The sequence below is a fragment of the Lynx canadensis genome, chromosome B4 (assembly GCF_007474595.2).
Source record: "Lynx canadensis isolate LIC74 chromosome B4, mLynCan4.pri.v2, whole genome shotgun sequence".
In the NCBI taxonomy this organism is placed as follows: Eukaryota; Metazoa; Chordata; class Mammalia; order Carnivora; family Felidae; genus Lynx; species Lynx canadensis.
In genome coordinates, this window is record NC_044309.1 from 85311934 (window position 1) to 85325214 (window position 13281).

At 35.3% G+C, this 13281-nt stretch overlaps 1 protein-coding gene across 5 annotated transcripts in view; it reads left to right on the forward strand.

The window, feature by feature from the left end:
* Positions 1-12967, forward strand: part of SLC16A7 (solute carrier family 16 member 7) — a 191649-nt gene extending 178682 nt beyond the window's left edge. For all 5 annotated transcript variants that reach the window (XM_030323088.1, XM_030323086.1, XM_030323089.1 and 2 more), the window contains 2 exons: positions 1995-2813; positions 7088-12967. In XM_030323088.1, coding sequence (XP_030178948.1) covers positions 1995-2813; positions 7088-7359 — 1091 coding nt within the window. In that variant the 3' untranslated portion in view covers positions 7360-12967. The remainder of the gene's footprint in view (positions 1-1994; positions 2814-7087) is intronic.
* The last annotated feature ends 314 nt before the right edge of the window (positions 12968-13281 follow it).

The window sequence follows — 13281 nt, forward strand, 5'->3', positions numbered from 1 at the left end:
CAGCCAGTTAAGATGGGGTATTATGGACATAATCTTTCTGGCATATAAATAGCTTCATTTTTTTTAAAGTTATTTTTCATTACTTACCACTATTTAGAGTATCTGACTTATGACTCATTATAGGTTAAAAAATGATGTCAAAATATATTTTCTGCATGCACTGATTTAGCTCTAACAATAGAATTATTTTTATTTGTGTTTTGGTTAGTGGTAGGGCTCTGTATTAGGGTCCCTTCTTTTCCTTACAAAAGATTCCAGTTGCTTAAAGGCTCTGTAAGGCACATTTGCTGCTAATATTTTTAAATTTTATACTGTCACTTGATTACAGTTGTTCCTCATGTGTAATGTCTGTTGACCTAAACTGACCTAAATATGTACATTTGGAAAACACTACTTTTATTAGCCTTAACAATAAATTGCATTAAGCAAATCTACACGCAAAGTTTTAAGGAAAATTGGATTCAGTGTATAAAGAAATTGAATCTTTTCCTTATGCTCACAGCAAAACAGTAAGTGTATTTCTCTTTTTATAGTAATTTTAGATCAGTCTAACCCTGCAGTGGCATATCATTTGATGAAAAAAAAATAAGATGTTGTAAAGCCTATAGTAATAGTGATGTTAAAATCTTTCCCTTTACAGCCTATCCACAACACTCTACCTTTTTGATGTGATAAAATACTTTTCACATTGTAAATGAGAATCTTCTATCTAAGAATTGTCATAGTGCAGGGAACACCTTTTTTGTTTTGTGCAGAAATACCGTATATTGCATTTGACCATAGGAGTCAGGCTGGGCCCACAAATAGATGTAATATGGAAACGATCATTTTGATATTACTGTCCCACAAATTTCAACAGCATTATATGCTATTCTGACTTCAATTCCATTTATTTTGAGTCTTGAAGACTTTGGTGCTTCTGGAGTCAACCCTTAAATGCACCTATGAGAGATTTATCTTAAGGCGTTATCAGCCAATACTTTTTGATAGACAATCTAGTTTTAATCCTGACTTAGCACATATTAGCTGATCATGGGTAAATTAGCCTCTTTCTATCTTTTTGTCTTTAGAATATGGAAAATGATAGCTCTTTCTTTTTGGAGTTGTTGGGATGATGCATGCAAAAAATGAATACTCAGTACCTTACAGAGTGCCCAGAATTTCATTACTTTTAAATAAATATTTGCAGATAATTACCATCATAATGTCATTATATAACATCTTAAGAGATCTGGAACTTACTTGACTTTGGCAAAACCCTCATTTGTTATTGTTGAGGGGATTGGAACTCAAGAAGTCTAAGTGTTTTGCCCAATAATGCATATAGGTGGGGTGCCTGGGTGGCTCAGTAGGTTAAGTGTCTGACTTCGGCTCAAGTCATGATCTCACAGTTTGTGAGTTCAAGCCCCGCATCGGGCTTTGTGCTGACAGTGTGGAGCCTGCTTGGGGTTCTCACTGTCTCCCTTTCTCTCTGCTCCTCCCATGCTTGTGCTCTGTCTCTCTCAAGATAAAAAAATAAAACTTAAAAAAAAAATAAAAATAACAAAAGTGTTCACATAAATTGCACTCTTGCCCACAAGGTAGCAATCTATTGTATATGTGTGTATATAAATATAATGCATATAAAAATTTATGTTACATAAATGGAGAGAGAATTAACCTATCTGTGGAATTACATGATTTTAAGTAAGAACTAATAATTCTGTCCTAATTTCAACCTATTCTATGAATATAGAAACATCAGAAGTTCTTGGGTTTAATTTTGTGCTTTTACATGAAAGCAATGTGAAGCTGTCATACATGTCAAATGTCCAGTTATGAGAACCTCTTTGTTGATGTGCAATTCTGTGATAATAATTATCATCAAAAATTACCACCTGCTGTTGTACTTTGGGTCCTGACTTACCCACGTGAATGTACCTTTTAAGGAGTGATTTCTTTTGTGAGTGACATAATGTGTTTGTGTTTTTCTTCCTTTTTGTCTTTCTTTTTAGGTTTAGGTTTAGCGTTCAACCTGCAACCTGCCCTAACAATCATTGGCAAATACTTCTACAAGAAACGACCCATGGCTAATGGCCTCGCCATGGCAGGAAGTCCTGTTTTCTTAAGCACGTTGGCTCCTTTCAATCAGTACCTTTTTAATACTTTCGGTTGGAAAGGAAGCTTTTTGATTTTAGGAGGCTTATTGTTGAATGCTTGTGTGGCTGGATCCCTCATGAGACCTGTTGAACCCAAACAAGCTACGAAGAAGTCTAAAAATAAGATTGGCATAAGAGAGAATGACCCAGATGTGAAGAAAAGCCATAGGAAGAAATCAAGATGGGAAAGAGTTAATAAGTATTTAGATTTCTCCCTTTTTAAGCATAGGGGATTTCTGATATACTTATCTGGAAATGTCATTATGTTTCTAGGGTTTTTTGCCCCCATTATATTCTTGGCTCCATATGCCAAAGACAAGGGAATTGATGAGTATTCTGCAGCTTTCTTGCTGTCTATTATGGCTTTTGTTGATATGTTTGCTAGACCTTGTGGAGGAATCATTGCAAACTCCAAATTTATCCGACCCCGAATCCAGTACTTCTTCAGTTTTGCAGTCATGTTCAACGGAGTGTGTCATCTCCTGTGCCCGTTGGCAGAGGACTACACAAGCCTGGTGTTGTATGCTGTGTTTTTTGGTCTCGGATTTGGGAGTGTTAGCAGTGTCCTCTTTGAAACGCTCATGGACCTGGTTGGCCCTCAGAGGTTTTCCAGCGCTGTGGGACTCGTCACAGTGGTGGAGTGTTGCCCTGTTCTTCTTGGCCCTCCTCTTGCTGGTAAGAATCATTCTCATCCAGAGGAGCAGAGAGCATAAAAGGAATATCCACTAGCCAGGACCTTCTTTGGAATGTATGATATAATGTGGCTTATAACAATAAACATGAATAGCCTACAAGGCTGTGGGTGTGTTAACTTTAGGGTTTATTATACATGTATTTTTAAATTGCATAAATAGTTGATTTTAGACATAAATTTTCTTCAGAGCCTGGACCTATGAACTTAAGAATTTAAGTTAGACTGGGGCGCCTGGGTGTCTCAGTCGGTTAAGCATCCGACTTCGGCTCAGGTCATGATCTCACAGTCCGTGAGTTCAAGCCCCACGTCGGGTTATGTGCTGACAGCTCAGAGCCTGGAGCCTGTTTCAGATTCTGTGTCTCCCTCTCTCTCTTACTCTCCCCCGTTCATGCTCTGTCTCTCTCTGTCTCAATAAATAAACGTTTAAAGAAAAATATAAAAAAAAAGAATTTAAGTTAGACTGATAATTAGTAACATAATCTTCAGGTTTTTATGCATATCTGTTTTTATTGTGCTTATAAAAATGTATAATAATAAAATTCCACCTTTTATTTATCATTGATGAACAAATTTCTGTTTATATTAAAAAGAGTCAAAAATTTAAAATAATGCTATCAAAAGGTCAGGATCTCTTTTCTTATTGGAGTACATTGGTTATATTAATATGTTACGTGCCTAAGGATAGCATACTTTTATAATATTGCTGACAGAAAAATATGAATATATATACATATGTGTGTGTCTATATATATATACATATATACATGTACATATATATGTGTATATATATGTGTGTGTGTATATATATATATATATATATATATATATATATATATATATACAGGAAGGAAAAGAAATTCATTTTCAACAGATACTTACATTTCACACTTATAAACTATAAGGATTACTTTTAGATTTTTAAGATCTGAAATATTTCAGTCATGCCTATGAAAGTATCTGTGCTAGGGGCACCTGAGTGGCTCAGTCGGTTAAACATCTGACTTCGGTTCAGGTCATGATCTCACAGTTCACAAGTTCGAGCCCTGTGTCGGGCTCTGCACTGACAGCTCGGAGCCTGGAGCCTGCTTCAGATTCTGTGTTGCCCTCTCTCTCTGCCCCTCCCCACCCTCTCACAAAAATAGACAAACATTAAAAACAATTTTAAAAAAGAAAGTATCTGTGCTAAATTGCACACTAAGGAGACTAAAACAAATGTATAAGTGCATTTTTGAAGTTAAGACTTTGTTTAATCTTAGACTTTCATGTCGTAAACATTATGTGGGCCAGTCTTTTCCAGTAACCACTGGAAACCATTGTTTTGCTTAATACTAAACTTAGGTATTCAGTTAGACTCTTGGCCTGACACCCAGTGGTCACAGTAACTGCCAGGCTCAATGTAAATTTTTCCATGTATGTAAGTCAGTCTTTAAACTGTTTCCTACATGACATTTAGGTATAATTTTTTTAATACCAGTATAATTTACATACATTGTTACATTAGTTTCAGGTATACAATATAGTGACAAGGAATCATTTTGAATTGGGAAAATTTGTATTTAATTTGTTGATCTTAAGGTATCATTGACCTTTTGCCTTGCTTTTCCACTTGGTCAGGAATGAGTGGTACAGCTATTGACTTTTTCTGTCTACCAGGGAGGGCTGTCCTCTCCTGTCTAGCACAGATGTTTTGGGTGGTATACCTTTTAATATGTATATACTGTGGCACCAAAGCAATTTTCAAAAAGAATGAAAGCTAGTCTTATTTATCAGCCAAATGATTTTGCTGCATAAGACAAATACAATTGACCTATCTTTTCCTACAGAATTAGTTTTACCAAATGGGTTTTAGAAGCCTATTCATGAGCAGCAGAATTCTTAGTATTAACAGAGAAAATTGTATTTCACCAGCCATGGTGGGAATAAAAAAAAAAAAAAAAAAAGGTCAACAGACATGGTAGGTAGGCTGTAAGAATGAAAATGAAGGAATATGATTTGATTATTTCTACCTGTGCTGAGAACCTGTATTAATGGGGCTTCTGGATGGCTCAGTCGGTTGAGCGTCTGACTTCGGCTCGGGTCATGATCTCACAATTTGTGAGTTCGAGCCCCGTGTCAGTCTCTGTGTTGACAGCTCAGAGCCTGGAGCCTGCTTCAGGTTCTGTGTCTCCCTCTCTCTCTGCCCCTTCCCCGCTCATACTCTGTCTCTCTCTGTCTCTCAAAAATGAATAAACGTTAAAAAAATTTAAAAAAAAAAGAATATTTACATCAGTTTCAGTGTTCTTGAGTCCTTATTGTGTTAATATTGCCAAACCATTGCACCAGTAGTGACAAAGACAATAATTAATTTGGGGCTCCTTGTTGAAGCTCTCAGACCATAGCCACAATTATCCATTTTTTTCATACTGTATATGTCTCCTGCTACCACAGATTCTCCTTGATGTTTAGACTGGCTTCTTTTCTATAGCCTTGATCGCTGATAGAATAATGTCTGGCACATGGAAGCACCCAGTAAATACTTTCGAATGAATAAGTGTTGTATTTACTTCTCATACAGTTGCTGTTGGTGCTACTTTTTTTTTTTTTTTTTTTTTTTTTTTTTTTGCTACTCTTATGAGTAGAACAGTGGAAGGTAGAGAGAGTATGGTTTTGATTTTTTTTTTTCAGCTCAAATTTTCACTGCTGTCTCACAAATAGCTGAAGTTTCAGTACTGGAAATCACATCTGGTTTCTTGATGATGCTAAGAAATTCCCCAGACATTTAGAAAATATGTCAATATGGTAACCCAAAGTGATATTAATTCTGATGGGGGCCATAGGCCTAATGTTTATGTATTTAGAAGTAGAAAAATTATTGCATGAACAGAAATATTTGACTTAAGTTAGAATGGAAATGTAAGTTATGCATTATTGTTATGTTTATATATATGGCACACTTAAATAAGCCAATTTTAAAAGTCAATAAACCTTCAGGTTGTATGATACCAGGCTAGTTTTTAAATGTTCTTAATAATCAGATGGGATACATACTTTCTTCCTGATTAGTATGGCCTTAATAATTTAGATTCAGATAAACTAAAAAATTGTGATCAGCCTAAAGAGTTAATGACTCTTCACCAAGAGTTTCGCTGAACCTATTTTGCAGAGTAGTTAAGAACCAGAGATTCAGACAGATTTTGGTTAGACTCCAGATTCTGCCACTCACTGGCTATGTAACCATGGTCAAATTACTTCCTAGTGCTCTTATAAAGATTAAATGAGATATTACCTCATTTAAAAGTGTTGAGCCTAGGGGCACCTGGGTGGCTCAGTCGGTTAAGCGTCCAACTTCAGCTCGGGTCATGATCTCACAGCTCGTGGGTTCACAGCCCTGTATTGGGCTCTTTGCTATCAGTGCAGAGCCTGCTTCAGATCCTCTGTCCCCTCTCTCTCTTCCCCTCCCCTGCTCGTGCTCTGTCTCTCTCTCTCTCTCTCAAAATTAAATAAATAAACATTTTTAAAAAAAAAAGTGTTTAGCCTAGTGCTGGGCATAGAGAAAGCATTGAGTAAATATTATGCCCTGTCAAGAACCTTATAAAAGCTTTTGTGTCGGGGCGCCTGGGTGGCGCAGTCGGTTAAGCGTCCGACTTCAGCCAGGTCACGATCTCGCAGTCCGTGAGTTCGAGCCCCGCGTCGGGCTCTGGGCTGATGGCTCAGAGCCTGGAGCCTGTTTCCGATTCTGTGTCTCCCTCTCTCTCTGCCCCTCCCCCGTTCATGCTCTGTCTCTCTCTGTCCCAAAAAAATAAATAAACGTTGAAAAAAAAAAAAAAAAAAAAGCTTTTGTGTCTTTCCTAAAAATGTAATATTTTCCTCTGTATTTTCTTTATTGAAAAGAAGCATGAAAAGGATGAAGCAGTCTCAGTGTGTAAATATTAATAGATAAATAGATCTATTTATATACATATAAATACAAAAAACATGCCTCACACATACATGTATTTACAAATATACACCCAAACAGATATATATACCTACTTTGTCTTGGTTGTACAATTTTACTGAGGGGAATAATCTTTAATAAATTTAACATACTGGTAGTATAATGCTGTGTATGCCTGTACATGCCTTTTCTATGCATATATAGAAGACATAATCGAGGACATTTTTTTGTTAAAGTCTCATTCAATATTAAATAAGAAATAGGTATACTTATTGAAAATGTCATCATTTTATGGCTGTTTTATTATGCTATCTTAAAAGATATTCTTTTGTCTCTTAGGTAAATTGGTGGATCAAACTGGACAATATAAATACATGTATATCGCCTGTGGAGCTATTGTGTTCCTATCAAGTGTGTGGCTACTTATCGGCAATGCTATAAACTACAGATTGCTTGCAAAGGAAAAGAAGCTGGGAGAAGCAAGGCAGAAGAAAATGAGTTCGCCTGAGTCCAAAGAATCTGAACCTTTGAACAAATCTAAACATCATGATGTCAGCATCAGAAGTACAAGAACAGAGAATAATCCCTCAGAAAGAGAAACTAATATTTAATAAGAATCACATCTCTGATTTCAGTGTTTATGACTTTCTTAGGAGTATTTTTTTTTCAAAATATTGGAAAGGTTTTTACTTGAAATGAGAAGTCATAATTAAGGATAGAAGTGAGATTTTCCTCAATGGCAAATTTTTATAAGTTTGTTTTTTAAAACTTGTTTGGGTAGTTAAAATTCGAGGTTATGCCTATAAAGAATCCATGCAATGGGTTTATTTCCATACGTGACTCTGGTTGTGGTGGTTAGAGTAATTGTAGAGTCTTCCAGTGACTTCTGGTCTTGGTTATAGAGATCTGAAATCCCAAATCCCTGGTTTAAATAGCAAGAAGGAATATGTTTAATCAAATAAGAATACCCTGTCTAGATTTTAGTTTTCAGTGTTAGATGGAATTGAAGGAAAATGAATTTTCTTCTAAAGTGCACATGCACACACACACACACTCACCTGTATTTACACACATGCGCACAGAGTATCTAGAGGACAAAAGACAAATAAGTTCAGAAAGAATATTATCACTATACTTTTTTTTTTTAACTTTAAAAACAAATTCGTGGAGAGTGAAGAAATGTATTAGGTCTGCATACTACTTTGTAGTGTAGATTTTAAATATAAGAACATGGGTGAAATGAAGATGATCTTAATTTGAAAACGCAGTTAACTGCTGTAAAAAATAAAAGTATTTGCATATATAAAATAAATTTGAAAAAAAACAACCCTCCATTTTAAACCATTATTTCTGAGTACTGTTAAATTTGATGAATCCATGCACATAGTTTCTTTGAGGATGGCTATTAGTACTTGGTGCTAGAGAATAGAACCCTCAAACAATTTTCAGAATTCTTACTTAATATATAAATCAAATTAAAAGCCTAAATGATTCTTAGCAATGAGCTACGTTCATTAATTTTAAAAGGATTTTAGTTGCTAAGCCAGAAAGTAATAAGCAGGGATTTCTTTTAATCAGAACTCAATCCAGACTCCCTGTCATAGACTTCAGAATGGAATCTACCAGAAACCTGGTTGACAGACTGACAAATAGGCCAAATTCTAATTTTTCCCAGTCACGTAGCAGTGATCAGAGAGTTACTGTTATGAGTGACCCATCTGAATAAAGCTAAGAGTGAGAGGTGCTTCTACTGAGGCCTCCAAGTTCTCCCATTTTTATCCCCTCGCCAAAATGCAAAAGCGAAACAGAGAAACCCAAATGGGCCTTTGATTCCACCACTGAGATTCCTCACGTTGTAGGAATGGCAGCTCTTCAAAATCCCACCTACTCCCAGTCAGACTTCCTGCTGCCAGTGAACATGACTAGGAGACTGTTAAAGGTTTCTAGAACTGGAAGCTGTATGTTAGTTGGCATATACTTGTGAAGGGTAGGCATAGTTTATCATACGATAGTAAGAAGCTTGCAGCATTGCGGGCTGGGTTAATTTAGCGGTTTCTCATTTTCATAGTGATGTTAAAACATCTGAGAATCTGAATCACCCTTGAGTATGGAAGCATATGACAGTTACTGTGCGCTCAGAACTATAAATACCATTTAGAGTAATAAAGTACTTCTAAACAAGGAAGAATTTGTGCCTTATGGCTAATGCGATAAGTATTTATATTAATAAATCTAAAGTTTAAGCATATGATTAATAAAAAACATTTAGTGCTTGATTATTGAAGTGATGTTACTATTAAGATGTCAAAATGCATTTGCCATTCTTTTTTTTTTTTTTTTAATTGCTGTAGAGGCAGGTGCTATTCTTGTTTCTTATAAGAGTGCACCTGGACACCAAGCTTTTGTGATAGTTAATGTTAGGGATTTGATTTGTAAAATTTATGCACTGGTTAAGCATGGGGCTCATATTTAGGAAGCTATAGAAAATTCCACATCTCATTTATCTTTTTTGCAGATGAAGAGGTATTTGTATTTTTTAAATATTAAATAAAACAACCTGTGCCAATATGATAGGTAGATAAATCAGGCAAAATGTGGCAGTGTTTGGCTGTCTTTAATTTAGTTTTGCCCAGTCTTGAGTTTTGAATGAGCTGTTTTCATTTTATTAGTGCTTTTGTACTCAACTCTGATTCATCGTAAGAAATGCAACATGATAAATTGTGTAGTGGCTGTCCAATATTAAAGATTTCCAAAAACTGTCTTCAGATTCTCTGAGGATACCTATTTAAATTAATACAGATATAATATCCCAGGGGGAAATAAACAGCAAAGTATTGATAGTGGGGTTTTGTGCCTACGACTTTATAGTCCTTTTTGTCACTTGCTGGTACAGACAAGCTGGTGGGTGTATTCCAGTGCCTTCCTCCATGGAAGGGGGTTTATTCACTTATTGATGAGGTTTTTGTCAAGTCAAAACCGATTCGAATTTGTTGTGTTGGTCTTTGGTCATCCTCATTAAATTTTCATTCCTAACACTGTATATTAGATTGTTAAAAAAGAAAGGGAAGTAAAATTGCACAAAGCACGTGATATGTATGTAGCCATACCCAGCAGTAGCATTACACAACGTTAAAAAATGTGCAAATATTAATTCCCATATGTACATGTTGGAAATTAGATCAGAACACACCTGAAACACTGACACAGACTCACTTACAGGATTGAGAATTGTTCCGGGGTAAAGTAATCTTCTAGTCATTCACTATCCACTCTCTTGAACTTGTTAGAATACCTGTTGCTTTAAGAGAATCTTTGGAGACTGAGCAGAAGGTACCAACCTAGAAATTCACATAGTTGTGTAACTAGAGGAAGCAGTATAGTTGGCCTCTGAGTCTGCAGCAATTTGCGTATTTCTTCCCCTAGGGAGTGATGGGTTTTAGATGTTCAAGGTGTCATGAAGCAAATTCAGAATATACATCATTAAATTTCCTTTTAGTCTCATTCTGTCACTGAGGAATTGTGCAGAAGGGAGGTTATAAACCAAGGTACCAAAATAATTAATGATCACTGGATACTTTTAGGTATTTTTTTACTTGTGATAACTGAGCAGCCCATGTCTTTCACAATTTAACCTTAAATATGCCTTCACTAATTTATGAATCGAATATTGGGTTTAGGCTTGTCCTGACCTATCCCTACTCTCTTTCCTTTTCTGGGTCAGTATCTAGTGTATTTCACATTGGAAGACCTGATGTTTTCTCAATGTAAATTCACAAGGCTCATGAGTTTCACTTCTTTAGTATCAAGTTCCAACCACCTTATCTCATGACCCATCCCCTGAAACTAGAAAATAAATAAAATAATTGTCTGATATATTTAAATGTGCACTTTCAAAATCTAGGCATGTTTTTTCACTCCTCCTTTGTAGCTGTACATGACAAATGAGGATACAGGAAAAAGACTTCAAGATATATGATATAAATGTAAGTTTTTATATTGATGTCATAAAACATAGAGATATCCCTAATCACTTAATTCAAAATAATTTTCCATCCAAAAGGACCTTTTAAAAAAGGCCCTCTCAAATGTATAATGTTGCACACTTTTAATAAAACAATTAAAAATCATGATCATTAGGATGCATTTAACAGGGAGAAAGGATAGGAAGTGAAAAGAGAAGTAATATTTATAGCATGCATTTTGGCTACATAATACCTTTTAATATTCAAACCAAATTATAAGTAGAGGCTATTGGCCTGATATGATAGATGAGAGAAACAAAACAAAAAAATCAGACACACAAAGGTCAGCTAATTACCCAAAGTTGAAAAGTAGTATGTGACAGAAATAGAACTAAAACTCAGGTTTATCTGAGAGCAGAAAGAGCCCCTAGGGTGTTCACTACCATGCTTTCTTCCAATAGAATCTATAGAAGCAAAGGTAGATAAGATATAGATATAAGAAATTTAAATCCTATATGGTAAACTAGTTAGGTTTAACTGTAATTTGTAATCTGATTTATTTAGTGTTCATTAGAGACTGTTTGCCATAAACTGAATATATAATTTCAAGTTGCTTGCTTTTCTAGCCCATGAAAATTATCCCAAATAATGGTAATGATTGTATAATAACCCTAATTGTTTTAATACAGCTTTTTTTTCATAAAAATAATGACATTTATATGACTCAGGCATAATATATTTTCCCTGAGGTTGGATTTAGAAGGAAAATGTTATTTTCTTTATGGATAAATAATTCCCATATTAGTTGCTACTTATTATGACTCAAAAATAAAAAGTACCTTATACAAATCATATTCAGAGATACAGAGATTCCCATTTATAGGATCATCCCAAGCTATCAAAGAAATTTAGAAAGATTGTAAGATATAATTGACTTGATTTATCTATAAAGTATTTATTTTCCTCATTGAATGCAACTGTCCCTTAAAGCCCTAACTCATTTTTCAAGTTTCCTTGAGCATCTGTAATTGCCATTCTCCATTCTGTCCATTTGTTCTTTAGACAGAAAAGTGTCATTGCTTTTGTCCTTTCCCTCTAGACTTTTGGCATCCATAGAATATTGTTCTCAAAAAAAATATATATATATACATATATATATGTGTGTGTGTGTGTGTATATATATATATATATATATATATATATATATTCTCAGCATTGTCTCAGATAGTACACTTCTAGTATCTTACATCTTTCACAAAACCACACATGCTGTATCTGGTCTTCTTTATTTGTGATTTGTAGGAATGGCCATATTCCTGGAGCCAGCAGTATATATTTTTGGCCATGACCTCTCATCTTCACAAATAAGAAAACTTGTGTGACTATAGGCTTGAGGTATCCTGCATAAGGAACGTGCTTATATTCTAGAAGACATTTTGTTAATGAGTATTCCTTATGCATGATAGATATATAAATGAATATGATTTTTAGGAATCTAGAAAAATCGATCTTCCTGTCCTTGACACTCACTATCTTGGATGTTTCTAATTTTCTTAAAGTCCCTCACAACTTTGAGAAGCAAAGCTTAACACCCCATCACAGCACCATTACATATCATCCTATACGCAGTTTTAATGTAACGACATCCCCGACACATCATACCAAGTAGATTCCCTACCAAAACACTTCACAGTACCAAGAAGCATCAAAATTATTCAGATATAAATTGAAATTATCATCTTTACTTTATTCAACTCACTTCGTTTATTATGTTTTGATTTCTACACTTCCATGTGCGTGGTCTCCATGCACTTAGAAGCTGAGGGGCCCAATTATCAGTAATTATAATGCTTGTATAATGAAAACCATAAACTATCTTTGTTGGTAATTAAAAAATGAATAATTTTCTGAGCTCACATCATTTTTTATAGTTCTTATTTTCTCTTCTTTGCTCTCAATTGTTTGCACACTATTTCATTTTTAGCTCCTACAAGATCCTGCGATCTGATTGATGTTAGTCTTCCCCCACTACTGCCTTTCTTTCACTTTATTTCACTTACATGCAGTTCTTGAAAGAATTGTTAGAGTATTGAGAATCATAATTTTAGGTCCTTGCCTTAAGAGGAAAAGTAATACTGCAAGCAGAATGTTTGGCGTTAGTAGAGCATATGGGAATTTTTTAGACCAAATTATTTCTCCCATCGCACCCCTGTGCTACCGTAACTCCTCACCTCCTTTTTTCCCCCTCATAACTATTTAAAAAAGTTATTTTTTTTCCTTTTGGGGTGCCTGGGTGGCTTAGTCGGTTGAATGTCCAACTCTTGATCTCTACTCAGGTCATGATCTCAGGGTTCGTGAGTTTGAGCCCCACATTGGGCTCCACACTGAAGTGCCCAGCCTCCTTGGGATCCTCTCTCTCTCTCTCCCTCTCTCAATCTCTCACTCTCTCTGCCCCTCTACCACACATGCACATGCAGGTGCTCTCTGTCTCTCTCAAAATAAACTTAAAAAAAAAGATAAATAAAAATTATTTTCCTTTGTTTTTCACAATATCTAGGTCAGCTTCTTTAA